This window comes from Heloderma suspectum, chromosome 5, assembly GCF_057233095.1.
Source record: "Heloderma suspectum isolate Gila_16-S chromosome 5, 16-S_ref, whole genome shotgun sequence".
Classification (NCBI taxonomy): Eukaryota; Metazoa; Chordata; class Lepidosauria; order Squamata; family Helodermatidae; genus Heloderma; species Heloderma suspectum.
The window spans coordinates 45,338,945-45,355,999 of record NC_139462.1 but is presented as its reverse complement, the minus strand read 5'-3'; the positions used below and the strand labels follow the sequence as shown (position 1 = coordinate 45,355,999).

Sequence of the window (17,055 nt, the reverse complement as noted above, 5' to 3'; positions counted from 1 at the left end):
CAGATTATTTATTTATTTATTTATTTATTTATTAAATTTATTAATCGCCCATCTGGCTGGTCACCCAGCCACTCTGGGCGATGTACAACACACCATAAAACAATTTAAAACAATAAAATTCTACCATAATTTTTTTTTTTAAATACCCTAACCCACCCCAAATGCCTGCCTGAACAACCACGTTTTTAATGCACGACGGAAGCTCATTAAAGAGGGGGCATGACGGAGTTCCCTAGGGAGGGAGTTCCACAGAGTGGGGGCCACCACAGAAAAGGCCCTCTCCCTCGTCCCCACCAGTCTAGCTGTCCTGGCTGATGGGACAGACAGAAGGCCATCCGAGGCTGATCTTGTTAAGCGGCCTGTCTGGTGTTGCTGGAGGCGCTCCTTAAGATAGGCTGGGCTGGAACCATATAGGGTTTTAAAGGTCAAAACCAACACCTTGAATTTGGCCCGGAAAACAACTGGTAACCAGTGCAACTCCTTCAGCACTGGAGTGATGTGATCTCGCCGGCGGCTGCCTTTAATCAGGCAAGCCGCTGCGTTCTGTACCAGCTGCAGCTTCCGAACCGTCTTCAAGGGTAACCCCACGTAGAGCGCATTACAGTAGTCTAAACGAGAGGAGACCAGGGCATGTACTACCGATGGGAGCAGATGGTCGGGAAGGAAGGGGCGCAGCCGCCGTATCAGATGGAGTTGATACAGCGCTGTCTGGCTCACAGCTGACACCTGAGCCTCCATGGACAGCTGGGAGTCCAAAATGACCCCCAGGCTGCGGACCTGGTCTTTCAAGGGTAGCTGTACCCCATTCAACACCAGGTCAACATCCCCCAGCCTCCTCTTGTTTCCCACCAAAAGTACCTCGGTCTTGTCAGGGTTGAGCTTCAGCTTATTCCTCCCCATCCAGCCACTCACCGTCTCCAGACATTTGGATAGGGATTCTACGGCCAACCTTGGTGAAGATTTGAATGAGAGGTAGAGCTGCGTGTCATCCGCATATTGATGACACTGCACCCCAAACCTCCTGATGATAGCCCCCAGCGGCTTCACATAGATGTTAAATAGCATCGGGGAGAGGATGGAACCCTGTGGCACCCCACAAGTAAGTGGCCACGGGTCCGAAACCTCCTCTCCCAGCGCTACCCTCTGGTACCTGCCGGAGAGGAAGGATCGGAACCACCGCAATACAGTGTCTCCAATGCCCAACCCCTCCAGGCGGTCCAGGAGGATACCATGGTCAACGGTATCAAAAGCCGCTGAGAGGTCGAGGAGAACAAGGAAGGAGCATTCACCCCTATCCAGAGCCCTCCTCATATCATCCACCAAGGCGACCAAGGCCATTTCTGTCCCATGCCCAGGCCTGAAGCCCAACTGAAATGGGTCAAGATAATCAGTTTCTTCCAAGTGTGCCTTCAACTGCACCGCCACCACCCGCTCAATCACCTTGCCCAAAAATGGCAGATTTGAGACTGGGCGAAAGTTGTTCAGAACTTGAGGATCCAAGGAGGGCTTCTTTAAGAGCGGTCTTATCACTGCCTCCTTGAGGGCTGATGGCATCACTCCCTCCTCAAGGGAGGCGTTCACCACCGCCTTGATCCCCTCACCCAGTCTCTCTCTGCAGCTCATAATGAGCCAAGATGGGCAAGGATCAAGTAAGCAGGTGGTCAGCCTTACAGATGAAAGCACCTTGTCCACTTCATCAGGAGGAAGAAGCTGGAACCGATCCCACAAAACCGGTTTGCCACAGGCCGCCTCTTGCTCACTAACTGTATCCACAGCATGCAGAGTAACACACCTAATCTGATCAATTTTATCTGCAAAGTCCCTTGCCAAGGCCTCACAGGAGGCCTTAGAATGCTCCAGTGGTTCCGGAGCCACAGGACCGACCAGGCTCCGGACCACTTGGAACAGCCTCCAAGATTTTAATCAGGAACATTGTGAGGTATTTATTTATTTCTATACCACCCAATAGCCGAAGCTGTCTTAGGTAAACATAGGTAAATAAAGGGCCTATGTATGGAAGTCTGACTGAGGAGCCTCCCCCCCCCCCATGTCAGAGTTAAATATTTTATATGCTAGGGCACATTTCCACACAAATGTGGTTTCAGTCATGTGCCTTATAACATCTGTGTTGTTGTTGTTGTTGTTGTTCAGTCGTTCAGTCGTGTCCGACTCTTCGTGACCCCATGGACCATAGCACGCCAGGCCTTCCTGTCCTGCGCTCTCTCCCGGAGCGTGCTCAAGTTCATATTCATTGCATCCGTGATGCTATCTAGCCTTCTCATCCTCTGCCATCCCCTTCTCCTTTTGCCTTCAGTCTTTCCCAGCATCAGGGTCTTTTCCAGTGAGTTTTCCTTTCGCATTAAGTGGCCAAAATATGTATTTATTATATTTTTATTCTGCCCTTCATCCACTGAGCTCAGGACAACATTCATGGTCCTTCCTGCCAATCTGCCTTTTTATTCTCACAACAATCCTGTGAAGTAGATTAGGCTGAGATATGATGGTTGGCCCAAGGTCACCCAGTCAGCTTCATGGCTGAGTGTGGCATTCAACCCAAGTCCATTAGGGCCTAGTCCAACTAACTATCCACAGCTGTCTTGAGACCATCTGATCTGGCCCTACTAAAATTGTGTCACATTTTAGCATTTTTATAGGCCAAGAAACATTTCTACACAAAATGGCACAGATTTCAGCCGTGCCTGTTAGGAGGTAAACCAAATCGTATTTGGGATGGTTCTTTGGGGTGCCCCACATAAATCAGTTGCTTCATAGGACTCATGTACCTTATACCCATACAAAAGTCCTTTTGTTGCAATCATTGGAAAATGTGTACCTTCTCAGGTAGGCAAAAGCAGCCCAGACTCTTGCTCTATAATTGCCGTGCTGTGCTGAAGTTAAATTCTTGTATTACTTATTTGGCAATGAAAGTGGCTGAAACATTCCTTCCAGGCTATATTACCCAAACGCAACACCCTGGGAAAGCGCCTATAAAAGAGGACTGGCTTGCAGTGAGCTACTTTTTCCTACATGCTGCCCAGCTTAACAATGTGTCAAACCTGATGTGTAAATATACCCCCAAACAGAATGTGTAATTTATTTCTGGAAATCGAAGATAATTGCCTCATATTTGTAGAAGCAAAGGAGACCTGTCCAATCTGCTTTGCCTTGTGCTGCCCCTTCTTTGGCTCTTCCGGTAAAAGGGAAAAATTGTGATATTCTGATTTTGTTTTTTTAATAGCAACATTCGTTCACATGGTACTTGTAAAACCTAGGTGCAATACAGAACCAACATAAGACACAAAGGCTTTGTATTTGCTTCAGTGAGGTTTGGGCCGATGCTGGTTTACAAAATCAGGTTGTTCTGATGTGTCACTGGGACTATCCCAGAGTAAGGGCTTCACCACACCAGGCTTTTATCCCACACCTTTACCAGGGCTTCTGCTTCTAGATTCTTTGTGGGATTAACATCAGCTCCTTTACACATGCTTTTTTCAGGGATTTCCTGTCTCTGCAAGTTCGATATATTTCATTATACAGCCACTAGATGGCACTGTGGTATAGTTGTGATATACTGGAATTGCGGAAGTACATGAGCTGTTGGAGCACTTAAATCTGCAAGTAAAATTAAATGCTGCATTTTCTCCATTAAGAAAAAAGCTGCGATAACAGTCAGAAAGCATGGGAGAGGCCCTGGAGGTTGACAACGTCGTGTTAAGGACCCGCAAACTACTGTAAGTAACGAATCATGAGTGCACAATAAAATCCTCGCACAGAAAATCCGTAAGTGTTTGAGGACTTTCAGCGTGGAGCTTTACCTTGATTTTTTTTGCTAAAGTTAGAAGGGATTGTGCCCGTCTTGCCTCAATTCCCAGCCTCCTCTACCTTTCATTCAGATTACACTCTCTCTCAGTCCATTTCCTATTCTGCACCCTTCTCAACTTCCATGCCTCAGGGTTCCCTGTTCCTCAGTTTCCCTATATGTCAAAATCTGTTCCCAGTCCTCTGCCACCCATTGGGGGAGGATATCATCCTAGCCAAATAGGCAACTTATCTACTCCTCACAGAAGCTGTACTGAAAGTTGCTTTGTTTCCTGTGCAACTTGAAATTCACTACCATTATACCAGCTCACCCCATCAGTGTCAGAGAAACCAGTGCACACACAGTACAGTATGGATGGCTGCAGTATAATATGGGTGGGTGTTCTCCAATTCACTTTGGTCTTTTGCTTTTCTTTTCTTTTTTAGTGTTATGAAGTATTGAAATCCTCCAGTACATGAAACAACATTTTCCGGGAGCTCTTTGCAGAAAGCTTTGATTATGACATTGTTAAACTGTTTGCATCCAGCCAACTTTTAAAAATCAGTCTTGCTGGATGGGAAGCATTGAATTTATTTGGAAAAATGGCTTCTCTGTAGATATTTGTCATGTGATAGGTTGAAGTCTCCTTTTAGAGAAAAACAATATTTACAATTATCCCTTCTAGTTCTAACAACATGCTCCTACTCATGGCATTCTTGAATGCTAGGCTTGTTCAACAGATTCCTCCTAAATACTTCAGGAACTATGATATTCAGTGTGAAACTTGTATCTTTGGCACTGTCCTATGAGCAATCTATGATCATCGTAAGCCCCTGAAGTCGGTGGTTTTTCATCATCCAATGAGGGGCAGGATGAGCGGTGGAGGCGATCGTCACCTCCCTGCCCTCCTGCCCTGCATTTTTCGCTAGATGGGCTTTTTTGCCCATTTAGTTGGGGGTCTTCAGAGAGGGAGAGAAGGAGGCTGAAGAAGACTCAGGAAGACTCATATCCTGGCCTCTCCAGTCTCCTCCATTCCCTGCCACTGGAATGCCCCTTTCTCCGAGGTTGGGTGCGAGGGGGTTAGATGCTGGGAGGAGGAGTGGGAGGGGGTTAGATGCTGGGAGGAGGAGTGGGAGGGGGTTAGATGCTGTCTAGGGGCCATAAGATTGCTCCCTCCAAGACTCTAGCAGCTTTTACACTTTTAAATAAAAGATTAGGTGCAGTTTATTCACATTCGCACAGACATCCACTGGGATACAAATATGTTTCTGCTAGATACCACACAGTTCACTAGTATTGCGTTGGTACTATTTGGTACAATGCTTATAAAAGTGATCTACATAGTTTTTAACATGGCAAAACCCAGCAGAGAAGAATAGTGCCAATTTAATTTTAGGGATGATAAAAAAGATTAGAGAGTGGTTGCCACAGAAACTCAATATGTAACGCACAAACTGTCATAAGAAAACTATTATTCAGATAAAGCTGGTCTTCATTAAGCGTTATGATTGATTTCAAATAAGAGCCGGTGTGGCCCAAAGGATAATATAGAAAGCTTAAATCTGGGGATCTGATGGTTCAGAACTGAGTAGGAACCACTTTGGCATGACCACACACCGCTGGCAAGCACGTGCGAGTATTACAACCAAGTAGCTGCAGCTGATCACATGGGTCTTTCCTATGTGATCAGTAAAATCCGTGCTGGGAGGTTGCCAATTGGCTGGGAAACACCTATGTGATCAGCCTGCCCTTCCAATGTAGAGTCACAAAGGCTCAGATTCTACGCTGTGAAATTGTATTAATTCTGACCTATATAACAGTATTGCTGAAAGGAACTGTGATAAAAATAAAGCATTCTGCATGCTAAAAGTCCTACATAAATGATAAATAGTCAGCATCTTTAAGATGTCCCCCAATAGTCTTAACAACAGTTCTGAAATACTGAATTGTCCCAAACATTGAAAACAAATTCAGGAACTTAGGGTAGAAGGCATGGAATGTAGCAACAATTGTCCAGAAATAATTGTTTTTACAAAATATTGGATTGGATCCAGACTTAGACCCGCTGATCTCAATCTTGAGTTAGTCATGACGGATTTAAATCTCTTTGATTTCAATGTGTCTGCTCTAAGTATGTCTAAGTTTGGATCCAGCCCACTATTTTTGCCTTTTTCATGTCAAACATGCATTTGAGGTTCCTTCACACAAAGCTGTTATTGATCATTTCTGGCCTGGCCTAGATGTCATGATATCATTATAAAAGCAATACATTCAGAAGTTCACACCATGTGTTCAGAGCTGCTTTGCCTTACTCCTGTTGTATAATCTTTGTTTCGCAAATTTCAAGATTGCAACAAAGAGGCCCTATTTGGCACAATTATACACACAGGAAATGTTAAACTAAAACATGAAGCACTTTAACTCATACTCTCTCTTTATTCCATCCTCCGTCCCTCAGTTCTCGCCAACAGACACACAGCAATAGTCAGACTTCAAACCTTTATACCAGTTCAGGTGAAGCTGCCCTGGGTGACATCTACCAGTGCAGTTTTTGAGGAAAAGTTTATTCTGATATATTTACCCCTGGGAATCCTGTGAAAAAAACAATTATTTTCCAACTTCTGTTTGATAACATGCCAGAAGGCCTAAATCACATATATTCTCATGGTTGTCTGACACATTTCTGAGAATGTACTGCTCCGACTAACACATTTTTCAATCATGTATCTGCCTGAGGAATGGAATGTATGGTGTTTGATTAGCCTGACTCCTTTTGTGTAGCATCCTACAGAAAACCAACAAGACTTTGACAAATGTAAGCAAAGGAGCTCATTAAATTGCTGTTTACCACAGATAGTGAATTAAACCTATTTGGCAATATTTACTCCAGTCATCTGCAACGAATCGGTCAATATAACAGGATGGATTCGGACAAGCCATTTGTATGGTAATTAACAGCATAATGCTATTCATGCCTACACAGAAGTAAATCCCACTGTGTTAAATGGGGTTTATTCCCAGGTAAATGTGTACAAGATTGCAACCATATCTAATCATAAACAACTCTCAAGGGACCTGAATTAGAGGAAAGGGCTATGATGGAAAACCTGTGTTGAAGAAAGCCAAGACATAGAGCATTTCTACACAAGGCTTTTATTGCTCACTCGTGATTGGTCACTCACGGACGTTTTCAAGTTCTTTACACGACATCATCAACCTCCAGGGTATCTCCCACACTTTCTTTTACCCCACTTTTTAAAAGATCAGAGATAACCCAGTAAGGAACATTAATCCAATATATTGGGTGTGTGTAATGACAGAGTTGTGCTATAACCACAGCACCATCTAGTGGTTAACAGGGACTGGCCAATGAGATCATATCATGCCAGTACTTTTCCAGCTGCGCTGGTTGCTAGTCCATTTCTGGGCTCGATTCAAAGTGCTGGTATTAACATTCAAAGCCCTCAATGGCTTGGGGCCAGATTATCTGAAGGATTGCCTCCTCCATATGTGCCTGCGAGCACCCTAATATCATCCTCAGGGGTCCTTCTCTGGAAGCCCCTGCCAAAGGAAGTGATGCGGGTGGCTACCAGGAGGAGGGCCTTTTCTGCTGTGGCCCCCCAGCTGTGGAATGAGCTCCTAGAGAGGTTCACCTAGCGCCTACATTCTCCTTCCAGCGCCAGGTGAAGACTTTACTTTTTTTTATTCTCCCATTATTTTAGCATTTTAGCTTCTTAGGCCCCATCTATACCAGGCTTTTATGCCGGGGCAGGTGCGAGTCAAGGTCCCTCATGATAGATGACACAGTTGTGACTTTGCAGCCAGCTGTGGTTTTCACCCAGAAAATGCAGAGTTCCAAGGAGTCATTTTACTGCGATTCTTTGGAGTTGCTGCTTTCTGTTCCTTCCCTGAACCAACTTCACATTTTGCAGTGGGCGCGTTGTAGGCATGCGTAGTGCCTGCATCACTCTGTGACACCCCTTTACTTCCCCCATCCCTTCGCAGCTGCACAGTTACAGAGGAACAGAGGGATGTTTTCATCTATTTAATCACACTTTCACACATATTTGCAGCTTCATATCTTCGCAACGGTTGCTTTTGGACTCAGTACCCAAGGGGAGGGGGGGTGGGGTCTTGGGGAAGGACCAACATTGCTCCGGCCACCATTTTGGAGCAATGGCTAGGCACGTAGTGCTCACGCTTGTGAGTGAGAACCATCATGAGAGTCTTGGGCTGGGGAATTGACAAACTGACAGTGCAGAAATGAAGGAGCACAAAACACCCACTTTTTACCTAAAAAGGGATGGAAAGACACAGCAGAGCCCCTCAAATACAAAACAGCCAGTGAAGCATTGCACCCCCATGCTCACGGGACTGACCAGCCGTGCTTTTCAGTATAATGTAGGGATGGTGGAGAATTTCTCCACGAATCCCCGGGAGGCTGAATGCCAACGCATTCAGCCCCCCAAAATTGGTGGTGAAATTCTCCGGGGCCCCCCCCGGGATGGGACTTACCTCCTTCAAATGTCCCTCTCGGCAGTGGGTCCCGGCGGCGGTTCGGCGGGGGCGGGGGCGGCGGCCGGTCTTCCGACCGGCTGCCGCCGCCGCCATTACAAAGTAAAGAAAAAAACAAACAAACCCCGTGATAGGCTATGTAACGATTTACGTAGCCTATCACGGCTAGATTTTCAAAGTCAGCCGTGATAGGCTACGTAAATCTTTACGTAGCCTATCACGGGTGACTTTGGGAAAAAAAAAAGCGTTTACGCAAATGGTGGCGCCCATGGGCGCCGCCATTTGCGTTCCATATTTGGGCAGGGGTAGTCTACGTAAAGATTTACGTAGACTACGGCGAAAATAAGGGCAACGCTATTTGCATTGCCCTTATTTTCGCCGTAGTCTATGTAAATCTTTATGTAGACTACCCCTGCCCAAATAAGGAATGCAGATGGCGGCGCCCATGGGCGCCGCCATTTGTGTACGCGCTTTTTTTTTTCTTTTCAAAGTCACCCGTGATAGGCTACGTAAAGATTTACGTAGCCTATCACGGCTGACTTTGAAAATCTAGCCGTGATAGCCTACGTAAATCGTTACGTAGCCTATCATGTTTTTTTTTTTACTTTACTTTTTTTATTTCGCAGCCAGGGAGACGGGGCGCTCCCCCCCGGCCTGAATTTCAGCGGTGAGGGATGGGGCGCCTCTCCCCCGGCCTGAATTTCGGCCGGGAGGGGTGGGGCGCCTCCCCCCCACCAAGAACTTTGGGGGGAGAACCGAAGCGCCTCCCTCCCACCGCGAAGCAAGCTGCGGGACCAGGTAAGGGACTTTTGTCCATCCTTAGTATAATGGAAAAAGAAAAGGGCGCGGCGAGTCTGTTAGGGAAGCACACAGTACATCATGGGTGTATCACAGGGCATGCTGACTCGAAGCCGCATTTCTGCACAGTTGCTACGGGGTGGGGGATCAAAGCGGTGTCATATAGATGCACCCTTAATCTTCTAGCTCTGGTATTTTAAATCTGTATTTTAAATGCTAGGTTTTATTTTGGTTGTATTGTTATATTGTGGTTTTAAGCTTTTATATTTTATATTGTTTTTAGTTGCACGCTGTGGCTTTAATTTTTGTGGCCCACCCAAAGAGCTTCCGCTATTGGGCAGTATAGAAATGAATGAATGAGTGAATGAATACATACATACATACATACATACATAAAGGCTGTGAAATGAAACGTATAGAACTTGCTGAGAACTTGCCGAGAAAGACAGCCCCAAAGAAAACAGCCCATGTCAGCCTGGGTAAGGAGCTGATCTTAATCCCTCAAAGAATCTGGAAGCAGAAACCATGATAAGTTGTGGGATAAAAAGCCTAGTGTGTTGAAGCCCATAGAAGTTACTAATAGATGGTTGCAGTCATCAGGCATACCTGCCTACTTTACTGGTTTCCTAGTCAACCATGGTGCTGCTGTATAGAAAAGGCGCATAAATCTCATTGGTCCAATAGGTTCTTGCTATGGTACTTACTCTCATATCAACCTGCTCTTTCTTTAAGGTCATCTGAGGTATGAAGATCATCTACAAGGAAGAGGCCTTTCTCAGCAATGGCACCCCAGTTATAGACTTCCCAAAGAGGTTAACTTGGTGCCATCAACACTGGATCCCTGATCATATGAAGAGAGCCTTTGCACATAAAAGTTGTATGCATGTAGGCTCTCTGCTCACAGGCATTGTCAATATGTGGAGGCCGGGGGTAGAGACAGCAGCCTGATCATGCTTTCCCTCCATAGTTTCAGTCTGCACCGCTGCAAGAACTTGTGAAAGGGGTTAAAGAGATGAGTCAGGAACCTCTGGTCTTGGCAGGGTACTAAATACGCTTGCAGCTTACTTTAACCTATGGGTCATATCCTGTATAAACCAAAGGCTAAAGCAAATTCTTGGGTGGATATCACAGGATAAATGGAGAGTAATCACATATATATGTAAGATGAAAGATTGCAGAGCCAAACAGACCGAAGTAATTGAAGGAGCTTTCAATGCCATCCATGCCTGAGACCCCAGAATTCCTTTGCAGAGCCTAGATATCAGAGCAGGATATTCGGAAGATGTGCTGAGTCACTAGTTCTCTTGGGAAATTTTGATAGCAGAACATACTGGAACAAAGTTTGGCAGGCTTCCCTCTCCCTCACAGGCCAACAATATGCTGGGAAAGATTCTAATCCAATGGAGTCTCATGACTACCATGGATTTTTTGCAAGGGGTTGTTTCACCAAGCCCTCTTTCTAAGCTTCCTATTTTTAAAATAGATAGTTAAATGCATTTAATCCCAGTAGTTTTACATTATAACCAATGGCTCAGCTCAAATAGTAAGAAATAGTGAATTAACACACAGAGAAGGAAAAAATATGTAACTTGAATAGACTTCATATTCCATTACAAGCCTATCAAAAGTAAACTCTGGGGAGCTTTTTCTCTCTCTTCAATTTTATAACCATTTCACCAAAAAATATTGTAAAGGCTGACAGATTTATATGGCATAAACTTTCATGGATTAGAGACTGCTTCACACAAAAATGCATTCCTCAGTTTTCAATGGAAAGACCCAATCAGACACTATTGCTGAATTACCTAAATTCATTTCAGTATGGCTTGACAAGAAGGAACGTCACAGCAGAAAATGGAGGTTGAGCATTAGTGATGCTTAGTGGATTGCTTCTTCCTCAATATACATCTTCAAACAGTAAACATCAATAATTCTGGAGAATACACATTTACTCAGTTCTAAATGGAGGATATCATTGAATAACTTAGGGCTGAACGACGTTTTCAAGCAATATTTGGATTTACTTACGAATTCACTCCTACAAGTTGGGTTTTAGCCATTCCCTTAGAAGGACCATTTAGCTGTGGAGTCCTGCAAAACCTGGTCCCAGTTCCTTCCTCTGGCTCATTTCCACTTTGGCTGTGAGGGCAGGGCCCCAACTGATTGTTGCTGCTCCTGCTGTTCCAGGTGTTGAGAGACCATCAGGGGGTATTTTGGGGGGCTTGTTGCTGGGGGCAACATTTAGTCTTGGATAAGTTGCATCTTTGCTTCTATTTGGAACGTTGTTTTTTTAAAAAAAATTCTACTGTTAGGCCTTAGCATGAATTCTTGGAATGCTTATTCTTAGTGTAAATTAATTAATACGAGATATTTTCATGAGCCTATTCATACATGTATGGCTGTTGGAATTTTGTTATGTCTTGTAATTGTTTGGTAAATTATCTTGAAATGTTGCTATTTTTATGTAAACTTCGCTGATGTTGTTGTGAGAATCGTAATGGAAGCCTTTTTTGGCTGAAGAGTGGGTAAAAATGCTGTTAATAATAATAACAACAACAACAACAACAATTCATTAGTAGTAGTAGTAGTAGTAGTAGTAATATTTACCACAGAAATGAAGCATATGAATAAAGGGATGGTGGTGGTGATTTTTTTTAAGGTTTAGATGAATTCATGGAGGATCGGCCTAGCAAGGGCTATTAGGCATGATAGCAAAATGCAACATCCATCCACAGAGGTAGTATACCTCTGAAAACCAGATGCTGTAGACAAACAACAGGGATGACCATCACCTTTACGCCCTAGTTGTGAGCTCCTCCTATCTGACTGGCTGCTGTTGGAAAGAAAATGCTGGACTAGACAGATCAGTCTTGGTTTCAATTGGCAAGGCAGTTCTTATGTTCTTATGATATGAGCAATAGAACTAGTTACTGCTAATCCTTGCATTGTATAAAATCTCACTTTGGATGTAGCTGCCAGCCTTGCAAAGATGCATCCTTCAAGGTCCTTGTAAGGATCCTTGTTTAAGGATGCAGTGACTTTGCTTTTCAGCCCTTGAATCTGAGTTGGATGTTCCAAAACTTTAAACTCCAGCATAGGTTGCTGTTACTATTATTTTAGATTGTGTTCTCCCCCCTCCCCCGCCCCAATCTCTTTTATTCAAATTATTTCTATACTTTAACCTACCAAAGTTTCACTAGGTGGCAGGATTCTACTGTCCCATGTGAAACAACGGTTGCATTCAAGACAGAGGACTTTTTATTTTTATTTTTTTACTAAAATGAGAGAGATCTACTTGTACATTACAAAAATGTTTCATATCAGATCACAATACATGTATTTTATATTTGTACACTGGTTTCAGGATTAAGAAAAATGTGATGTAGTTTTTTCATAAAGAATGATAGGCAATATTCCTTGACCAAGGGAAGTTAACTATTCTAACAGAGTTATAAACATCTACTTCCAAGTAATATTTTTTATCTATATGAAAACAAACTGAGCTAATAGGTTCCAGCAAAGTTTAATGTTTCTCTTGGGAGTCCTCCAGCTAGCAGAATACATCATATTACTAAATATTTGTTTCATAGAACTATTATTATCTTTTCCTTTATTGGAAACAAGCTGTATAGTGCAGCTTGAAGTTATGCACGTTTACTGAGAAGTAAATTTCACTGAATTAAATGAGGCTTTAGGATATGGCCATGCAGCATGAACTTATATGCAAATACTTTGGAGTAAATCTCACTGTCTTACTCCCAAGTAAGTTTGGGTAGAATTGCATTGGAACTTCCTTATAAGTAAATATGTATAGAATTGGGCTGCTTCTTTAAGTTCAGTTAGCATGTTTTGATTTATATTAATTAATCCTAAATCCTACTGTCTCAAGCATTACGGATGTAGAAATGTTGAATTCAATGATGGGCACAATTTGTTCCCCATTAATTTTTGTTATACATACATACATATATATACATATATACCAGATTTCATACAAATCCCTTGAAGATGCAGAAGATTTCAGAGCAATGTGTTAAATTTCCTACATGATCCATGATGTGGATCACAAATATTCAGTTATAATCTATGAAATATATACCAGGACATAAGCAGCATCTCATAAAAGCAATTCTAGAGATTGTGGGTTTGATTCATATTAAGCAACAGCTTCATCATCATGCTTTCCAACATTGCTCAAAACGGTAGGTGTATTTTGCTCTCTCTCTCTCTCTCTCTCTCTCTCTCTGGCATGCATTTATTCCTTTGCCAAGACTAGAGGAAAAGTGTCACAAATCTTTCATCAAGGGAGGGTTTGCTACCTCAAGAACCAGTCCTTACTGTACAGAATTCTTTCAACACCATTCAGCAAGTTCAACAGGAGGTGAAAACAATCAGCATCTCAGAGGACCTGCATATTTATGTGCAGGGAGAGAAAAATAATTCTTTGTCCTTCCTATCTGATCAAGGTAAGAAAGTTTAGGAAATGTTCATTTTCTTCAAATCAAACACCACACTTGCTAAGAATACATTTGGGAGTACCACTGCAAGTTTAAAATAAGGGCTGGAATAAAGTCTCCATCAAGATCTTAAAATTGGAAACACTGCCCTTGCTCCCCTTCCACTAAAAATACACATCTTACAGACAACTTTTCCATCCTTTTTACAAAACACTGATAAAGGTGGTAACATCCTCCTATTGTCTTACCTTGGCAATCTGCAAAGGCTGCTTTTCTTCTTTGCCACCTTGAAGTCGAAAACCCCAAGGTGCCCCACCAGTCATGGTGATACAGATATAATCCCCTGTACCCATTTTTCTTCCTGGGGAAGATCAGGCAGTATTCATTGGCAGAAGTAATTTAATTAAAAAACAGCAACGCCTAGAAACAGTGGATGTTCCCTGAACTGGAAGCTTGCCTTCCAGATGGTGTTAGCAAGAGAGGACCAGCAGACTCACTCCTGCTGACACTGCCTGTGCACTGCACTCTTGTAGCATGCTCATTTACTGAGCGTGAGCGAGTTCTCCCAGACCAAAGGAACAGCCCACTCTTGCGTCAGTTCTGCTCTGCTCTGCTCTCAGCCCACCTTCATGGTAAAGCAAAATAATGTTGAGGAAACAGAACACAAATGAAAAGGACTTGGCTGTGAAGGGGGGGCAGGGGCAGGCTATATTTAAACCCAAGGGCCTTTTGCCCCTCACAGCGAAATCAAAACAGCAGAGCAGAGGACTTGTAAATCTCCCAGCAATGGTTTTAGACAAAGAGTTTACTTTTGTAAATGGTACCAGACTTGTTAAGCTATCATCACAGCACGTTTTGTATTTTCATAATCCAAACAAAGTGTCAGAGGAAAACAGAAAGGGGGGACCCCCTCCCCTGCAACAGACACTGTACACTGTACTGAAATGTCCCACAGAGAATGGATTAGCAACAATGATATTCACATTCATGGGATAATTATCAAGTGGCACTAGTCTGATCTTTCGAAGCTTTTACCATGTGCCTCTCGTTCTCCCCGTTATAGACTTGCCATTATGTCTAAGCAGTAAGCATCTAGGGTTGTGCCATAATTGCTTTTCTCCTACCGTGAGATATGAAAGCAACATAATGCATCTTGTTCCCCGAGAAATACACACAGAATGGGCAAGCATGACAAATCAGAGGTGCTCAGCATGTGGTGGACAGAGGGCCAGTGGATTTGGCGGCACAAAAAGTAGCTTCGCACCAAGGTATATGGGAAGAATGGTTCAGAAGCCGCAGGTTGTGCAAAATGTAGCAGCCAAACTGATGACAGGGACAAGAAGATCCGAACATAGAACTCCAATTCTGGGCCGCTTGCACTGGCTGCCTGAATGCTTTCAGAGCCCAATTCAAGGTGCTGTTTTTGACCTATAAAGCCTTACATGGCTTGGGACTGCAATAGCTGATGGAGCATCTCTCCTGTCATGGCCCTACCCATACACTACATTCATCACCCCAGGCCCTCTTCCAGGGGCCTCCTTGGAAGTTGGCATCAAGGGAAAGGACCTTCTCAGGGGTGGTCTGGCACCAGGTTAAGACCGTCCTCTAGTCCCAGGCATTTGGCAGCAAATGATAGGGTGTTTTTTTTAATCAGATCATGGGATGTTGTTTGGATATATGTGTGTATATGTGTGTCTGCTCTGTTTATATGTTTGTAGCTAAACTGTTTTTATTAAAGGTTTTTAATCTTTGTAAACTGCCTAGAGAAATTTGGCTATTGGGTGGTATAGAAATGTGATAAATGAAATGAATGAAATGAAGAACTGATGAACCAATTGGTAGAGGATCATGCAAGTGAAGATGATAGATAGATAGATAGATAGATAGATAGATAGATAGATAGATAGACAGACAGACAGACAGACAGACAGACAGACAGACCACCAGCACAAGAGCTATGCCAACGAATAACTTGGCCACCTCACTGCTCACTCCTAATTCCAGATCATTTATACGCAAGTTGAAAAGCACCGGTCCCAATAAAGATGTAGGACCCCACTGTTTACATCCTTACCTTTTATTCCCACTCTCTGCTTTCTCTTCTTTAACTGGTTACTGACCCATAAGAGGACCTGTCCTCTTATTCCATGACTGCTGAGTTTGTTCAGGAGTCTTTGATGGGGGACTTCATTAAAGGCCTTTTGGAAATCCAAGTAAACAAGGTCTACTGGATCCCCCCTGCCCACATGTTTATTGACACTCTCAAAGAACTCTAAAAGGTTAGTGAGACAGGGCTTACCTTTGTGGAAGCCATGTTCATTTTTTTTCAGTAGGGCTTGTCCTTATATGTGCCTACTAGTTTTATCTTTAATAATGCTTTCAACCAATTTACCTGGAACAGATGTTAAGCTAACCAGCCTGTAATTCCCCAGATACCCTTGGATCCCTTTTTAAAAATTGGCATTACATTGTCCATTCTCCAGTCCTCTGCTATGGAGGCTGTTCTTAAGGACATGTTATATATTTTTATTAGAAGATCAGCAGCTTCATATTTGAGTTCTTTAAGGACTCTAGGATGGATACGATCTGGGCCCAGTGATTTATTAACTTTATTAACTTTCAATTTGTCAGTAAGGTTGAGAACTTCATCTTTTGTCACCACTGTTTGCATCAGTTCCTCAAACTCCCTTCCTGAAAACATCAATTCAGGCACAGGTATCTGTCTTACATCTTCTGCAGTAAGGACAGATGAAAATAATTCATTCAGCTTTTTTCACAATTTCCTTATCCTCCTTTAGTATTCCTTTGACTCCATTGTCATCCAACAGTGCAATTGCCTCCCTAGCTGGTTTTCTGCTTTGGATATATTTAAAGAATTCTTTATTGTTGGCCTTGATATTGTTAGCAATATGCTCTTCAAAATGCTTTTTTGCATGTCCCATTGTTATTTCCATTTCCTTCGTGCAACTTTGTGCTCTCTTTTGTTCCCTTTATTTGGGCAAGGTATAAGAAAAGTTTGTTGGCTGTGTGTACTTGCTTGAATATGTATGTATGTGACAGAAGGGAAAGCCTGCCATGGCTGCTTCAGAAGGTGAGATGGACCAGACTATGGTTGCTTCCACACTAGGGCCATATAGCACTGCTGAGGCATTTCTTTTCTGTGACCAACTGGAAGTGGAAATGAAACAATGGTTCCACAGAACACTTCCGATGGAATTATTATCTACCAGATCCCATTGTAGGGATTGGTCCCAGCATCATTGCAGACATGCCCCAAGAAGACATGTATAGTGATTTTGAGTTAGACGGGGGCGGGGGGGGGGGTGTTGTCAGGGCACCAAGGTCATGGGAGTAGGAGGTCAGAGTTAACAGAGAATAGCAGTGACAAAGAGGATGAAGCCCAGTTGGATGACAGCTGTGTCGGGCCCTCTGAACCTGTGAAAATGCAGGCTTTTAACAAAGAGGAGGAGGGGGTAGGAATAAGTG

At 43.4% G+C, this 17,055-nt stretch overlaps 1 protein-coding gene across 1 annotated transcript in view; it reads right to left on the bottom strand.

Annotated features, from left to right (window-relative positions):
- SYNPO2 (synaptopodin 2) overlaps positions 1 to 14,105 on the bottom strand; it is a 180,763-nt gene extending 166,658 nt beyond the window's left edge. Inside the window, exon 1 of the mRNA XM_084855912.1 lies at positions 13,818 to 14,105. Coding sequence (XP_084712038.1) covers positions 13,818 to 13,922 — 105 coding nt within the window. The 5' untranslated portion in view covers positions 13,923 to 14,105. The remainder of the gene's footprint in view (positions 1 to 13,817) is intronic.
- Between the last annotated feature and the right edge of the window lie 2,950 nt (positions 14,106 to 17,055).